The sequence below is a fragment of the Callorhinchus milii genome, unplaced genomic scaffold (genome assembly GCF_018977255.1).
Source record: "Callorhinchus milii isolate IMCB2004 unplaced genomic scaffold, IMCB_Cmil_1.0 Scaffold1, whole genome shotgun sequence".
In the NCBI taxonomy this organism is placed as follows: Eukaryota; Metazoa; Chordata; class Chondrichthyes; order Chimaeriformes; family Callorhinchidae; genus Callorhinchus; species Callorhinchus milii.
In genome coordinates, this window is record NW_024704742.1 from 22,788,589 (window position 1) to 22,804,622 (window position 16,034).

Consider the following 16,034-nt stretch of genomic DNA (forward strand, 5'->3'; position numbering starts at 1 on the left):
TCCATTGTAGACCTGAGGCAAATATGAAAGCAAATCACTTTAGATTAAATATTCCTATAGGTTTCACTCCCAACTTCAGAGACACATGAACTTTAATGCTTTAGCTCAGCTGAGACATTGCATCAGTAAGAATTATGTATGTTCCATCAAGCAGCATTTACCATGCAATAGCCTCTCAAGCTTTCTTGTTTGGCCGTGAAAAATAGACCCCTCAGAGATATATATTGATTCTGTGTGTTCTCTGTTTCCACAGGCTCATCTTGAACTGTTTGGAGAATCTACAATAGCTTGGGCTATAGAGTAGCAAGACGCAGTCACGTACTTCTGCACCTTTTGAAAGCATGCTAGGTTGCTGGTCCCTCATCAATTTCTAAGGTTGTCAATCAAATCACATCGAAAACTTCAGTCATTGTTTCATAATTTATAGCAGTCTGCATTGTAGCTCTAAAGAAGACTAACGTAGGTGTCAGCTTGTGTCAGCCTAGCTGACAAGGTGGCACTCTGGCCTCTGGATTGGACTACTGAGACCACCACAGAGGGTGGCCTCGATTCCTACATTCCATTGTCAAACATGTCATCTTGGAGTCAGTTTGGCTTCAGGGAGTGCCCGCTTACCTCCCCCACAAAGGAGGATAGTCAGGAGTTGGTCATTTGACATCCGACACGTGCGGGTTTGAGCCCTCACAAGGTGGTTGGTAGGTACCCTGCAACACGGCTGAGCATGGAATGCATGACAGCATTACCATCATCTTCCTGTCCACATCCCTTCCCATTGAACGATGGTTCCACCAGTTGGGAGTTGCAGAGCTTGAGCAGCAGCTACTTACTTCTCTGCAAGCGAATCAAGATGGATTTGAGGCACTGGCGCTGGATGGTGTGTTCACGAACTTGGACTCCAGGTAACAATTTCCAGCAGCTAATTTCACAAATTCAAACTCCATTGTTAACAACAGACTTCATCCTTAGCATTGTCGACACTTGGTAAAAACACAGCCATGGATCTCAACTTTCACTAGTGTCTGACACTAATGCATTATTGCTGTTGTATTATCCTGAGGGTACAGTCCTGCATAAATCTTCCAAGATTTATCATACATTTGTCACCACTATTTTAATGTTGACCTGCCAAAAAGAGTAATAACCCACATAGTTCATGTTAAAAATAGTCTTCAATATGTTTGCAGGGAAACTGTACAACAAACAGGAGGGAAATACAAACAATGATGCCTAAGTATTAAATTTGGCTTCCTGCGCAATAAAATTATTTATTTTTTAAAAATGTTTGCTGCGAAACAAATTTCACTGCAAAGAGAGATTGCTGTTTTACTGAGCTTCCTGCCAGAGGTCAGTGTGACTTTTGTTTGTCCTACTGGAGTTTCCGTCTGCCTAAATGTTGCTGTTGCTGTAATGGCTCCAAGCATTATGCAGGCCACAGCTGGAGTAAAAAGCGTTGCTGATGTTTCCGCAACCAGTGGCTCATAATTAAAAGCTCTTTCTTCACTGACTGCACGGATGTTGTGGAAGACTTTGCCTCGTCTTGTGCCAGATGTGGGAGGATCTCTGGTCCTGATGCCATCGCTTCAGCTAGAGCTCCCGACAGAACAGTAAATTTGTTTTGCATCTGAATTTACTGATCAGTGATCAGTATTTCTCACCGATCGGTAAATTTGTATGTAGAACAACTGGAATCGTCCGATGTAGGCAGTGAGGGGGATCTTCAGATAAAGGAACAGCTTAACAGGCCATAGAGTTTGATATCAAGAGTGAAGCACCCCCTTAGCAAGATGACACCAGAATCTCTGAACCCTTATCTTATTGCTGGGCAGGAAATAAAAATACTATACGGACATTGGCAGGGCTCCTGACTAGTGGTAGTGTAAAAAAAATGCTCTTTGTTTCCTCGTATCTGAACCGTGATTTTTCAATCTGCCCAAGGAATTTCAACTTAAATGAGCCAAAGTAGATATTACTATTGCAGTTTGCTTAAACTGGATAGGAAAACAAAATGACCTAGTTTAGATGTTAGACTCTTGACACAAAGTTTCTGACCACAGAGTTAATTCTGAACAGTCCTTGTGGTTTGAAGAAAGCTTTCGTAAAGCACGCACCAATGCATTGTGGTAAACATCTGTGTAGCATCACGTGAGAAAATATAAAAGGAAATTTTAAGTTTGCAGAAATTATCTGGCAGCATCGCAGGTCATTTAAGAGCTGCGCAGTGTTTCCGATTTGTGGCTGTCAATGTAAAGGTAGAGAATCAGACACAGAACTCATGGGAACCTCATCACTGAGACTAGTTTCATGTCTGTCCACCTGGATGGCAGCCAAGGATGCACCACAATTCCAACAACAAATGTCATTCTATAAATACTGTAGACACCATTGTAAATACCAAACTCACACCAAGAAAGACAAGTCTGTCTCAGGCCAGGAGCCTAATTTGTCTTCTCTTCCTCTGCTTTAGGCCTCCCTTGGTGGTATGCGTACTACATTTGAAAGAGTGGCTGTCTAGTGAGCTGCACCCTTGTCTCTACCAACACCACTGATTTACTGCCCACCTGAAACTCTGGGATAGCAGCCTGATGGTCTCCAACTCCTCCTCCTTATGGGGAAGTGAGTGTTTCCTGAAGAATCGGGAGTTCATTCTGTATGTGAGTTTGTCCATCTGCCTGAGTGAGTGAGTGAGTGAGTGAGTGTGACACACAGTAGTGTGTGAAATATGTGTGTTTGTGTACGTGGGTGAGCGAGAGACAGAGTTGAGGAAGCCCTTAACCTCAGCTCGTCATCTCTCCAAAGGCACAACTTAGGTCGAAAAAGTGCTGGTGCAATATACCTCCACTTCCTTCAGTTTGTGGCACAATGTACTGACAATCCTACATCTGATTTTTAAAAATTGAGTTGGGTTTAATCCTATCAAGTTTTCTTAACTCAAAACCCAAGTCTCTCTCCCTTAAACTGGAATGGTTTTATTCCTCAAGTTGGGTTACAATATTGAACTGGTAAACTGAGACACAATTTCTGATACCATGAATCAAACCTGCCAATGGAGATTAGACAGTAAAAGGTTCATAACAATATTGAAGGTTCCAAGCTTTTGAATTCACAAACTGAACAAGGAACCTGTTGCTGGTTAGTCTGCACAACCAACTTTATATAACACAAAATTTTGTTTCAGCTTTACTTACCTGTTTGAACAGTCAGAGTTAAGTTTTATTGAAGTCACAGTTATATAATTACACGAGAGGCAACCCACACGTTTAATATTGCTGAAGGCTTTCGTTGGCGATTTGAAAATTGTAATTTTTTTCAAATGAAGGGATCAACAGAATTTGATACTTCTTCCCTAACAATATTTTCAGAACAAATGTAAGAATTACAGCCTATCTATATATAGATGTTGTACATTAAAACAGGTTATCAAATGCTCATACAAATCCAAACCCAATTTGAGCACTTAGGTTTGCAGAATTACAGCATCTTCAGTGGTAGATCATGCCTCTTTTTTACACAGCGATCTGATGACCTAAATATTCACAATTCAAAAGGGATAGAGTGAGTTACCTTCTACTGCTCTTTTGAAGAAAACTTTACAGCTGCCACAGGTAAGGACCCCATAGTGACATCCAGAGGCTTCGTCACTACAGACCAGGCAAACCTTTGAAGGACCTGAGGTCACCGATGAAGAGATGATAGAGGAGCTGAAAAATAAGAAATAACACTTCAGAACGACATAAAACTCAATTATGTGGACTCTCTCGAAAAATCATAACAAATAATGGGCAGAAATATTAGTGCCCAGATACACAAACCAGGAGGCATAGTTAATATAATAACATTTTAAATAATCAGAGTAAGGAATTCAAATTCACTAAAAACAAGGAGACTAACTGATAAACTAGTGAGAACCTCCCACAAACTTCAGCCTCATGTTTTTAATTCATGATCATGAATGTTGGAGGTTGGTAATACTGAATAACGCAATACTATCTTTCATTACTGTGAAGAACTGATGTCTCTGTTATCTGCCACGGCATCTCAGTCCTGCTGAGAAGAAAGGAAACTTCACCGCACAGAGGCGGGTATATTCTTGACATTTTTCTGATGTGAATGCCAAGAAAAAAACTGCAAAAGTTTGCTTTGTTGAGGTTTCCAACATGAGGATTGAAATTAAGGTATACGAGCGTTGAAAGAGTTCAACAAGTTCAGCAAGCTGCAGCTCCTCAGTTCAGCAAGCTCCAGCTCATCCAAAACGGCTGGCCAATCTTTACCCATACAAAACTCACCATGTTGGGCCCTTCTTCAGCATGCTGTAGCGTGTTTTGGGCCAACACTTGACAGCCATAAATCAGTGGTGATACACCCGCAATGCAAAATTTGGAACTTACAGAGTAAACTAACACTGGTCACCCATCAATAAAGGCCAATTGAGGTTTTCACGGTGAAATTTTCAATGCCGAACAAAAAGGCCTATGGAAATTGGCTAGGTTCCAGGGTGTTATTTTACTCTCCAAACTTGGTCATTAACTCTACGAATGTTTAATGGAATTAAACATGGAATTAATAGAATTTTTCCTCTCTGGTGGTTAGTACAAAAACTTGTTTCTCAGCAGATTCTACAGCAGCCAAGAGGATCCAATGTGCACTGCTCTTTGCCAAGTGCAGGATATGTGTATGTGCAATGGGAAATCACTAATCATTCGTACACTTAGTGAAGAGCACATAATAATTAAACCATTTAAAAACCTGTGCCCCCCCCACCCCCACATATTGTTACACAGACTGTTTATTTTACCCAACACATCTCAGAATGTGGATGTGTCACATTGATCATTAGGTCAATACCTGATGTGTAAATACAGAATAGTGGTGAATGAGTGTGTGCTTCAGTGCCTCACAGAACAATGACCAAGTTAATCACACTTTCCAAGTCTAATGCCACACGTTAAGACATGATAGATTTCCTTCTATAACCAATTTTATCCATCATAGTGCTATGTAGATGAAGAATTAAGATGAATAAATAACCAATCAAATTAAAGTCAGAATACACATTTCTTCATTCAAAGAAATCTAAATATATCTAAAACGTTCATTATTTTCAATATCAGATGTCCTCAATTTTGTCACCAGATTGTCAATGAAAAGAGCCTCATTTGGTTAAAGATTGGACTTTGCTGTCTTAATGGGCATCAATTGGTGTCATCCAACAATGGCATTGAAGATCCTGTTTAATGTACTGCACATACCCTCATTTACCATCATATAATCCTGGCTTGAATGGTTTCTAAATAGGTTTTTCTACCAAATGTTCCAGGATTCATTATAGAAACAATGAAAGTGGTGGACCTCAGCTAAACTCACGGATTTTGCAAAATACTTCCAATTGTTTGCCTGATACTTGAGGCAACCAAACTGTTACAATTATCATTTTACGTTTTCAACACTGTGTGGGGTCGGCCTCCCAATTGGAATCATTATTTGGCATGGTATCGGCTGCTTCTAGACATGCTGAGTCGCTGTGGAATTACAACTCAGGTAAGGCAGCATGATTCCCCTCACCCAAACAATACAGCTTTACACAGTGACTAAGGTGCCACATGATATTTCTTTATGGGTTACTGCTAGGTCATTTCCTTGTCTGGTATTACTTCCAAGCATAATCTGTCCATTGATAACGCACGAGGGAGAGATTAAACTGCACTAAACGGAAATGCAAATGTATGGGGAGAAATTCCATCTAGGTTTAGATTTACTGTCTGCCAATTTAGCACATCCAGAATTTGGCAAATTCTTCAATGCAGCCTTAATTTTGATGTCATTTTTTCTCTAGGTTTCTTTTAAGAATTATAGAAAAACATCTTCAAAGTTAAGGCTCAATTCAACAATGTACCAAATTCTGGATTCTCCAAAATTGGAGAGCAAGTCTAGACCCAGGTAGAAATTCTCCCCAGTTATATGTTGGTGACATTGGCACAGGTATAATAGCCACTTTGGTAGCCGAGGGAAAAGTAATCACAGATAAACACGTTTTGCAAAAAGGTTCCCAAAATGTCAGGTCTGCTGATCTCTAAATCTGGAGCTCAAAGTGAGATTGAAAGGACTAAGTACATGTAGGAATGGAGGCAACATCAGTGCCAATTACTTCCATTAAAAAAAACACACTCTGGAAATATTAATCATATCATAAATTTATTTTGGATAACTTCATTCAGCCAAACCACAAAGTGTTCCAATCTCACTAAAGAATATTTTCCACTTAAAAAGTGTCTCCCGCCAGATTAGAACTTTATGGTTATTTCGTTCCGAAACGTAACTTTATATTTCATTGATGAAGCAAAGCAAAACACACAGCAAAAGTAACCTTCCAGTACTCCAGCATTTGTCACTCGGTGTTACAAGTTACTGCATTTTGGCAGAATGTAGGATCTCTTAATAGTCCTGGAAGAAACAATCAACCACGGATTTCTCTAGAGGTGCGAATAAATTCCTCAACAAACACACAACAGCATAGGTATGTAGAATGTTCAATCCAACTGAGGAAATGCTCTCACTGTTTACAGTATCAGATGAGTACAATGGCTTGGTCTTACTACACGTAAAGAATAGGAATGTCAACAACAACAACAATGTGCATCTATATTGCGTCCTTCACGTATGGTACTGCCTTGGAACATACTTCAATAACGTCAATCCAAACTATCTCTTATAAGCCCAGAGATTTTCAAGAACCTTTTAATATCTAACATTAAACATTATGTGTTTTTCTCACTTAGTCAGTAAATGTACCAAGCTTGCAGTTATTATTAGTGTTACATGACCCAAGGCTGCCAAATTTACTGAACCCATTGATCTTTTGAATCTTGAAAACATGTGCCTCCCTTAAGATTATGTACATGAGTTGGATGTACTAATGAGTTTACCATATTGCTACCTTTCGTCTCTTATTAACGGGCTCCATGAGAGGTGAAAGGCAGCAAATAAAATTTTGCTAGGGTTCACATGATTTGGGTTGATTTGAAGCTTAGCATGAACGGAGCACAAATTTATCTTAGTACAAGCTTACCTCAGCATATCCTAGCAACATGTGAACCATTCCCATTCAGTTGTTATATGAATCCTCCTCGATAGTGTCATGTAAGCCTCTCTCACAAGCCCATTACTCCACAAGCACAGGCCACAGTGATTATTTTAGCCAGTTATAATTCAACTCGCGTAACAAGCAATTTTTTAAAAAAGCATGAAGAGTGATAATTGCTGTATTTGCAGGCATTTACTAACACTATGTGTCACACACAAATGCTACTATGCCACATTAACAGGTTTTTCAGGCTCGGCTTCTAGGACAAGTCATTCCTGATTTGCACTAATTTTTTTTTGCATAACTTGCACCACAATTCGTTAATATACAGAGGAGACAGAGGATTACTGCCATTGAGAGATATGAAGAAACACAGAGCATTTCTTCACTGAAAGCAATGAGAAATGAATAGATGTCAGCACCTGATGGATGAGTTTTCACATAGGTCATTTTATGGAACTGTTGTCCCTAAAGTCTTACAGTAATGCTCGTTTTGTTAGTGGTGAGAAACATCTCTGCTCTGGCAGATGCTGTAACTGCTGCAGCATGTCTTAATGCTTTATCTCAGATTATATATCTGCAACCAAATCAGCGACAGATACATAAGTGCAGTATCATGGTATTAGTAGCATCCTGCTTATAATGCACTACACTGAAAGTGCAGGATTCTTCTAGCTTCCGAGGCTGACGAGCCAGCTTCTTCTAATTTACTGTCAATTCACTTCAATATACAGTATGTTCCGTAAAGCGCTTTGAGACGTCTAGAAGACGTGCAAAGCGCTATATCAAATGCAAGGACTATTATTATAATAATCCTGACGTTGAGGGCTGGGAGGGTGGGTAGGAGGGTGGCTGAAGGCCCGGTCGAAGAGGAGGTCTTGAGACGTGATTTGAAGGAGGCAAGGGAGGGAGCAAGGCGAAGTGACTGTGGGATGAAGTTGCGAGGGGTGGTGGCAGAGAGGCTGAAGGTCCGACCACCAATGGTGGGGGACATGGAGCAGCCTGCTGAGCAGAGGGAGCGGACAGGTTGATATGGGGTTGGCATGTCACAGAGATAGGAAGGAGCAAGACTGTGGAGGGCTTTGAAGGTGAGGTCTGACTAGAGCTAGCAAGATGTTACACTAAAAGCCCCATTTCTTCCTGAATCTAACTTCTGTGCCATCAATGCACGTTTCATCCTGAATGTCATCTCTGTGCTCATCAACACACCTTCCTTCCAGAGTAAGAAGCTATTACAACAAAGTAAATACTAAATACAAATATTCCTTCGGAATAGGATTGACAGGAAACATCCAATGAGTGTCTATGGAACTCTGAAACAGACTCAATAAAAATACTGGAAGCTCGCATAAATAAACAAGCTCTGGCATGCAAAAATTTGCTTTAGAATTTTTAGAGTCCTGTAGCTCAGTGGTTAGAGCACTCGCCTCGCAAGCAGGAGACCTGGGTTCTATTCCAAGCAGGGCGAAATGTTGGGCAAGCTTCCTTACTCCACGCGCCTGTTTACTTAGTAGGAAGTAGGAACCTGGTTGTTAGTCGATTGACGGATCGCTTTTCCGGGGATAATAATTCCTCTAAATACATAAATAAATAATTGGTCATTCAATCCACGTCTGTTTGTGGGACACTGCTGTGTGCAATTGGCTGCCGCATTTTGCCCACAAATATGCAGTCAATTCACTTTACGTTATTTCTGTGAAGCGCTTGGAATCGTCTAGAAGACGTGAAAAGCACAATATCAAATGCAAGGATTACTATTTTATTATATTATAGAGTTTCCAATTAAATTTTCTCCAGCACTACCGGACTGCCCAGGAAGTACAGGAAACGACTGAGCAAATAAAATGTGTGTAAACAATTGGAACATTCACAAGAAAACTCGGCATTGATTTCAGACTAAGCAGCAAAATAAATATGAATGTCAAAATGTTTGACTTTCAGTTCCAAATTCAGAAGGGAGTTTTCAAGCAGTAAAATTTTAACCTTTGTGATTGCCTCTGTCTTTACCACCAGCTGTCTACCAACATATTTTTACAGATAGTGAAAGGGTGGGTGCATTTCTCAAGATATCAGGGTCTATTATGAGGGTTGTGGAAACACAATCCTCTTTTCTTTCCTCTTTTCACTTCTGGGGCATGGCTTTGAATCCAACTGCAGGGAATACGGGTGTTAGATGCATATTTCACTGCTTAGATACACTGTCCTTTCACACTTGAGAACTAAGTGATGAATAAATGATTTTTGCGTTGCTAATTCTCTACCTCTGTGACTCTTTAACAGCCAGACCACTGTGCGTTGTCTGTCTCTCTTGTTTCTCTGTCTCTTTAGAATGCTTCCTGTAGGAACTGGATTAGCTCATGAGGAATAAAAGCACTGAGGGATATGTGGAAAGAGCTGGCAACAGTGACACAGACAAGATAGGCTGAATGGCCTCCTTCTGTCTGGAAAATTTGCATGTTTCTATATAACGATTATGGTCTCACCCCTCCCCTCCTCCACCGAAGCTTGGAATCAGGCTGCTCCACTGTTAAGCACTTCAAGACTCTACCCTGCCTGAACGGCACTATATGAATGCAAGCTGTTGTTGTTGTACCATATATTTTCAAATCACAATGAATAAACTTGGGAAAGTGAATATAAACTGAAGGAATTGCTAAGGCCTGTTATTGACCAACAGTAAAGGCGCGATAGGGCACAGAGATATGTGGCACCTCGAGACAGGGGGGAATGGTCTTCAGCACCTGCTTTCACTCTTAGATTTTCAATGGTGATAGAACCAACTCAGGCACCTTACCTCACCTGTCCCTGATGCTTCTGATTCATCTCACAGACTTGACCAACTTATAACAACAACAGCAACAAATTACATTTGCATAGCGCCTTTTGAAAGGAAGGACGGTCACAGATTTGGAAAAATATTATGCTCCATTCAAAACCGTCATATAAATATTATGCTCCATATATAAAGCACCTCACTTTAACATGTATTGGGTCTGTAGGTAGATTATAATAATAAAAATAATCATTACATTTGATATAGTACCTTTCCAGGAGGATGTCTTTCAAATGCATCACAGGGTTCACTGCAAAATGTAGTGACTGTATTTTGTAGGCAAACGGAGCAGCCGATTTGCACAGAGCAATGTTCCAGTAACGGCATGATGTGAATGCCTTTTTTTTCTTTGGGGGATACTTGGCCACAACACATCTCTCTTTTCAAATAGTGGCATGGAATCTTAAACAGCTGTATGAACAGGTCCTCAATATAATGTCTCATTTGAAGGGACTGCAACTGCGAGAATCCAGCAATTCGCCAGTACTGCACTGGAGCCTCAGCTCAGACAATATGAATTCAAAGCTCCTGATGTGAGGCTCGAATCCACAACCTTCTGACTCAGAGATTGCTGAAGAGTTGAGTACTGAACTCATAGCCTGCCCTCAGTCCTCTAACCATGGTGCAGTTTAGCAAATCTGCTAGAAAGTTTAGACACTACAGCAAAGGAGAGAAGGCCATTCAGCCCATACTGCCTGAATATTATTACAGTACTATATTACAACTGTCTTATATATTACATACATTATTGTTTCACATCTCTCTCGAATTGTTTTAATAAAAAGATTAATCCTACATATTCACAGCAGTACAGGGTGACCAAAAAGTTGTGATAACTACCCTATTATCTGAAAAAACTCATAATTTCTTTAAGACTTATTAGACATTGCAACAGTATCATGACTTTTTGGTCAGACTCTATTACACATCATATAAAAACATCATCATAAAACAAGGCTTGTGGTAAACTCTCCTTTGTATTACATTCTATTAACGAACAGAAAGAAAACTGACCAAGACTTTCTGCCTTTGTCTGATCTATCTCTCTTTCTTAACATGATGGTAACAGAGAAAGAGAAGCGCTAATATCTGACAAATTATTAATACTTTTGTCATATGGACTTTTGCCTGTCTTTTGATATAATTCCACATCTCTGTTCCTTGCCCTGAACTGATGTAATTAGAGAAAACTAAATTAAAATGACTATCAGCATTTAAGAGCACATACTGTGTGTCGCAATAGAACTGGTTGGAAAATTATTCTGAAAAGATCCAGATTAGAAAATAGCTCAGGAAAGATCCAGCCTTATACTATTCAGTGAATAGTTCAGGACAGACTTATAGCACTTCGACTGTGTGGATGACAAAACATAATGCAGTATTGTAATCACCCCGTTCTTCTATCACATGGCAATCGGCTTCACATGTTCTTCACAGAAAAGGTACTGCCAAACCAGCAATTATTATCTTCAATTGCGTTGGAGAGAAAGGACCTGCTCTTCCTCAAGAAATATCTCCGTCAACTGCCACTGCTGGACATTAGGATGAAAGCTCCATTTGTACTGTGCTGTAAACAGTCGATTAATTTATCAATGATTGGAAATCAGACCATTGTCATGAAGGTATTCAAAAGATCACAAGAGAGATTCTGATGAAAATAGCATTTCAGCACATTTATCTTATCCTACCGTAACACCTACCCAACCGTTCTATTGTGGTACCCAACCCAACTGTTCTGCTACAGTATTAAGCTGTTATTTCTGGCCTCTACTAACCTTCCTAATAAGCCATTTGAATTTCTATTACCTTCTGTGTCAAGAAATATTTCTTGCTCTGTCCAGATGTAGAATCACAGGATGTTACAGTTCAGAGAACCATTCGGCCCATCGTGCCTGTGCTGACTCTCAAAGAGCTATTCATTGAGCCCTACTTTCTCTTGGAAAAAGAATCTTTTTCAAATATTTCGCTCATTCCCTTTTGAGAGCTACTGTGGATTTGGCTTTACCCACCATTTTTTGGTAAGGAATTCCATGTCTGAATTGCTCTTTGTGTAAAAAAATTTTGTTTCTTTTGGTAATGATCTTAAATATTACCCTTCGGAATCCACTTCGTGCAACTGGAAGTACAGTATTGCTCACTGTAATATGAATGCAAGTTGTTGTATTGTTCTGGGTTTATTTTCTCTATCCCATTCAGTGTCTTATATACCTCCATAAATGGAGTCCCGTAGCTCAGTGGTTAGAGCATTCGCTTTGCAAGCGAGAGACCTGAGTTCCAGGCAGAGGGCGAAACCTTGGGCAAGTTTCCTTACTCCACACAGAGCCTAATAATAATCCCTCCAAAACCAAAACCAATAATAAATTGGTCATTTTCAATCTACGACTGTTTGTGGGACATTGCTGTGCGCAATTGGCTGCCGCGTTCGCCCACAAATATACAGTCAATTCGCTTTACAGTGTGTTCTGTGAAGCGCTTTGGGACGTCCTCCTGACGTGAAAAGCGCTATATCAAATGCACGGATTATTATTATTATTATAAGGTACCCAGCCAGATGCCTTTTCTCAAAGCTGAAGAAGTTCTTTAGTTATTCCTTATAGCTTATCCCTCTAAAACCATGGAATTGTCTTCACTGTTCTTCTATGCAAATATTTCTAGGCCCTCTTGCAGTATCAAGCAGAACTGTCCAAGTGCAACCTAACTAGAGCACTGCTGTACAATTTGATCTCGACATCTGGTATTCTGGTATCCTACTCAACCAGAAATAAACTGAGTGGAATCCAAAAAAGCTCTGTGGAAGGAATGAGAATGGGACTAAAAATCCTCTTTTTATTCTGTTGATGAAGAAATATGGAATAGGTTAAGCAACTACCATATGTTGTTTTTGTGAGTGAAATTCCACTCTGAAGAAGAGTAACAGTGGAGCTCTAAAACCTGTTCACCTTATAACTGTTAGAAGTGGTGTTGTGAAAAGCCGCTATCACCCTGGAAAATAGGATGCGTAAATCAAGGAAAGACCATTCCTGCCTTCTGCTCTATATCTCCTGCTCCTCCGATCAATTTCGATGTCCAAATCGCTACCTGTTTCTCTCTTGTGCCATAATCTGCTAAGGTGCAGACCACAGCCATTATATACATAAAAATATTCAACAATCTGCTGAAGGTTGATCAAGTCCTATTTACTTCTAAGTTGTGACGGAAATTCTCACTTTGACCACAGACCTTTCCTGCCTTTGCCTGCTATTTATTGGTTTCTAATGCTCAGACATGACATGCCTTGCTTTCGTGGTAGTGTGCCGTTCATTTGCCTGCTTCCAACAATGTGAGCAGCAGGACACTTTATGTATCTGTTATAATAATAATAATCCTTACATTTGATATAGCACCTTTGAGACGTCGCAAAGCACTTCACAGAATTTGCTGTAAAGTGAATTGACTGTATAATTTGTGTTCGAAACGTGGCAGCCAATTGCACACAGCCGTGTCCCACAAACAGTTGTGGATTGAGTGACCAAATTATTATTATTATTATTATTATTATTTTTGAAGCGATTATTACCCCCGGAAAAGTGATCTGCCTATCGACTAACTACTGGGTTCCTACTTATTGTTAGGCAAACAGAGGCGTGTGGAGTAAGGAGACTTGCCCAACATTTCGCCCTGCTCGGGAATTGAACACAGGTCCTCTTGCTTGCGAGGCAAGCGCCCTAACCACTGAGCTACAGGACTCTACATTTCATAGTTAGTTAAACACCAGAGCGTGCTTAGTATATCTTGAATAGCATGTTGTGGCATATTAAAAGAGAATAAGACTCCAAAGATGCCACTCCAGGTTTTTCACCCCTGACTTCCCAAGTATGAAAACATTTCCTGTCGGTATTATGTGGTTCCGTTTCATGCGTTTCACATAATATTGTGAAAAACAGCTGTTCTCAACAAAAAATAGAAACTTTGTAGCCACATACTGAGTTGTAACCCTAAAAAAAATTCAGATTCTTAAGGTTTTAGTGCGCAATTGGCTGCTGCATTCACCCACAATATACAGTCAATCCACTTTACAATATATTCTGTCAAGCTTTGCAAGGCTTATTATGATTATGATTATTATTAATACCGTTTTCCAATTAAGACAGAATGGGAAAAGTACAGCAATGTGGTTCAGCCACTGGGAGACCTATGCAGCTTGAGCCATTCTTTCTGTACTTATATTAATGGGTCATCAGCACAGCTTGACCTTGATGACCTAATTTTGTGCAGTTGAATAATCTACATCCTTTGTTGCTTTAATTTGTTTTTTTGTATGTAGCTCTTGTTAGGGATACATTATGTTGCCATAGTTCCTGCACTGCTGGTGCCACTGTTTAATGCTGCACAACTTTCCTTGGGTGCTACGTGGTGAGTCGTTACCCTTTGAGTAAGAACTGGCACATGATGGGGGTACAGCGCTTTTCACGTCATTCTAGACCTCTCAAAGAGCTTCACAGAATATACTGTAAAGTGAACTGACTGTATATTTTGTGAGCAAATGTCACAAACTGAACCAAGAACTGGACACACAGCCCTTAGGCAGCCCAGGGTTCGATTTATCTACACACTGGAGCTTTGTTTTCAGGACGAGATTATGAAACCCCTTTTGTGCATTTTGGCATTGAGATCCCAAGATAAAGTCATTAAAGCTAATACTTAACAGTGATTTTCTCTCCCTGCCTCCATGTTTGCTATTGCTTAATCCAAAATAAGATCTTATGCTCCAGAAGTACAGTTTGGCAGATCTTCATTAGCTGAGCGTCAGGAAACTTATTACTCAAAGGGTAACGGTTCAACATGTAACACACAAGGAAAGTTGTGTGCCATTAAACAGTGGAACCAGCACTGCAGGAACTATGGCAACATTACGTAGCCCTAAACGAGAGCTATGAAAGTGAGACAATGAATACATATCGAGCAATCTGAAAGACTGCAAGCTCAGTTATAGTCGCGTAATGAGTGCATGTAGTAGTAGAGGGGGAAAACAACTGGTGTGATGTTTATGAAACTTATTGAAGGCGACCTGGTTAGCAAATATTTGCAAACCACTTGCAAAGCTAATAAAGCTGTCATTTATCAAAAAGTACAAATACTGAAAGAAACTCATTAGCTGTCCATCTAGAGCTTCCCCTCTGTGATGACTGTGTTCTCCTGGATGTTTTTATATTCCAAGAAATTATTGCTCTGCATTCGTCCCTGTAGGTAAAGGTAGGAACAAACACTTTACAACTTCCTTACTGAGGTGGTGAGTAAAGCCACTGAAGTACTAAACCACATACACTAGAAAATCACAGGGTAGAAAATCCCAAATTGCACTCACTGAATTAGCTAATCGCAAGCAGTAACATAAGAGGTACGATTTGGCCTTAGCAATCCTGGCTTTTCGACCTTTCTTTTCGACCGCGCCTTTGGTCACCTTCCCACCCCTCCCCCTGGCTCGGTCCCGGGATCCTAAATTGTAAAGCGTTCTGAGACGCCGTCCGGCGTGAAGGGCGCTATATAAATCCACATTGTTGTTGTTGGGTTAGGAAGAGGAAACACATCACCCAGGTTTGTCACATTGAAGACTTCTGCAGGAAGTTGTGAATGCTGGTTGAGGATACAATAAGGCTGTGTTAATTCCTGCAGTTAAACACCTTCAAGAGGGGTATGTATGTTAATATTATTAATACTCAGTGATTGTGTATTTTAACATTATCAATCCTCAGTGTGTGTTTGCATGTCAACTTTATCCTCAGTCTGGAAATTGAAATACGTTTACTTTTAATTAACAGCAAATCTCTGGTTCATCTACTTTTATTAGGAGAATTATCGCTATGCAAACTAAGTAAAGCATTAATTCTCTCTCAGTAATATTCAGATATGCATTCTTTTAATCTATAGAAGATGAGACTTAATCAGACACAATGTATATTAATAAAAGCATAATTTGATATAGCACCTTTCACATCGGAAGGATGTCTCAAAGCGCTTCACAGGATTGTAAAATGTATTGACTATATTTTGTGGGTGAACATGGCAGCCAATATGCACACAACCATGTCCCACCAACAGTCATGAAGTGAATGCCCAGTTTTACCTAGGGGATTGTTTACTAGG

The 16,034-nt window shown here is 40.0% G+C and overlaps 1 protein-coding gene across 1 annotated transcript in view; it reads right to left on the minus strand.

Moving 5' to 3' along the window:
• The window catches only part of nr3c2 (nuclear receptor subfamily 3, group C, member 2), a 156,829-nt gene that overhangs the window by 39,613 nt on the left and 101,182 nt on the right, over positions 1–16,034 (minus strand). Inside the window, exon 3 of the mRNA XM_007904029.2 lies at positions 3,562–3,698. Within this exon, the coding sequence (XP_007902220.1) occupies positions 3,562–3,698 (137 nt within the window). The remainder of the gene's footprint in view (positions 1–3,561; positions 3,699–16,034) is intronic.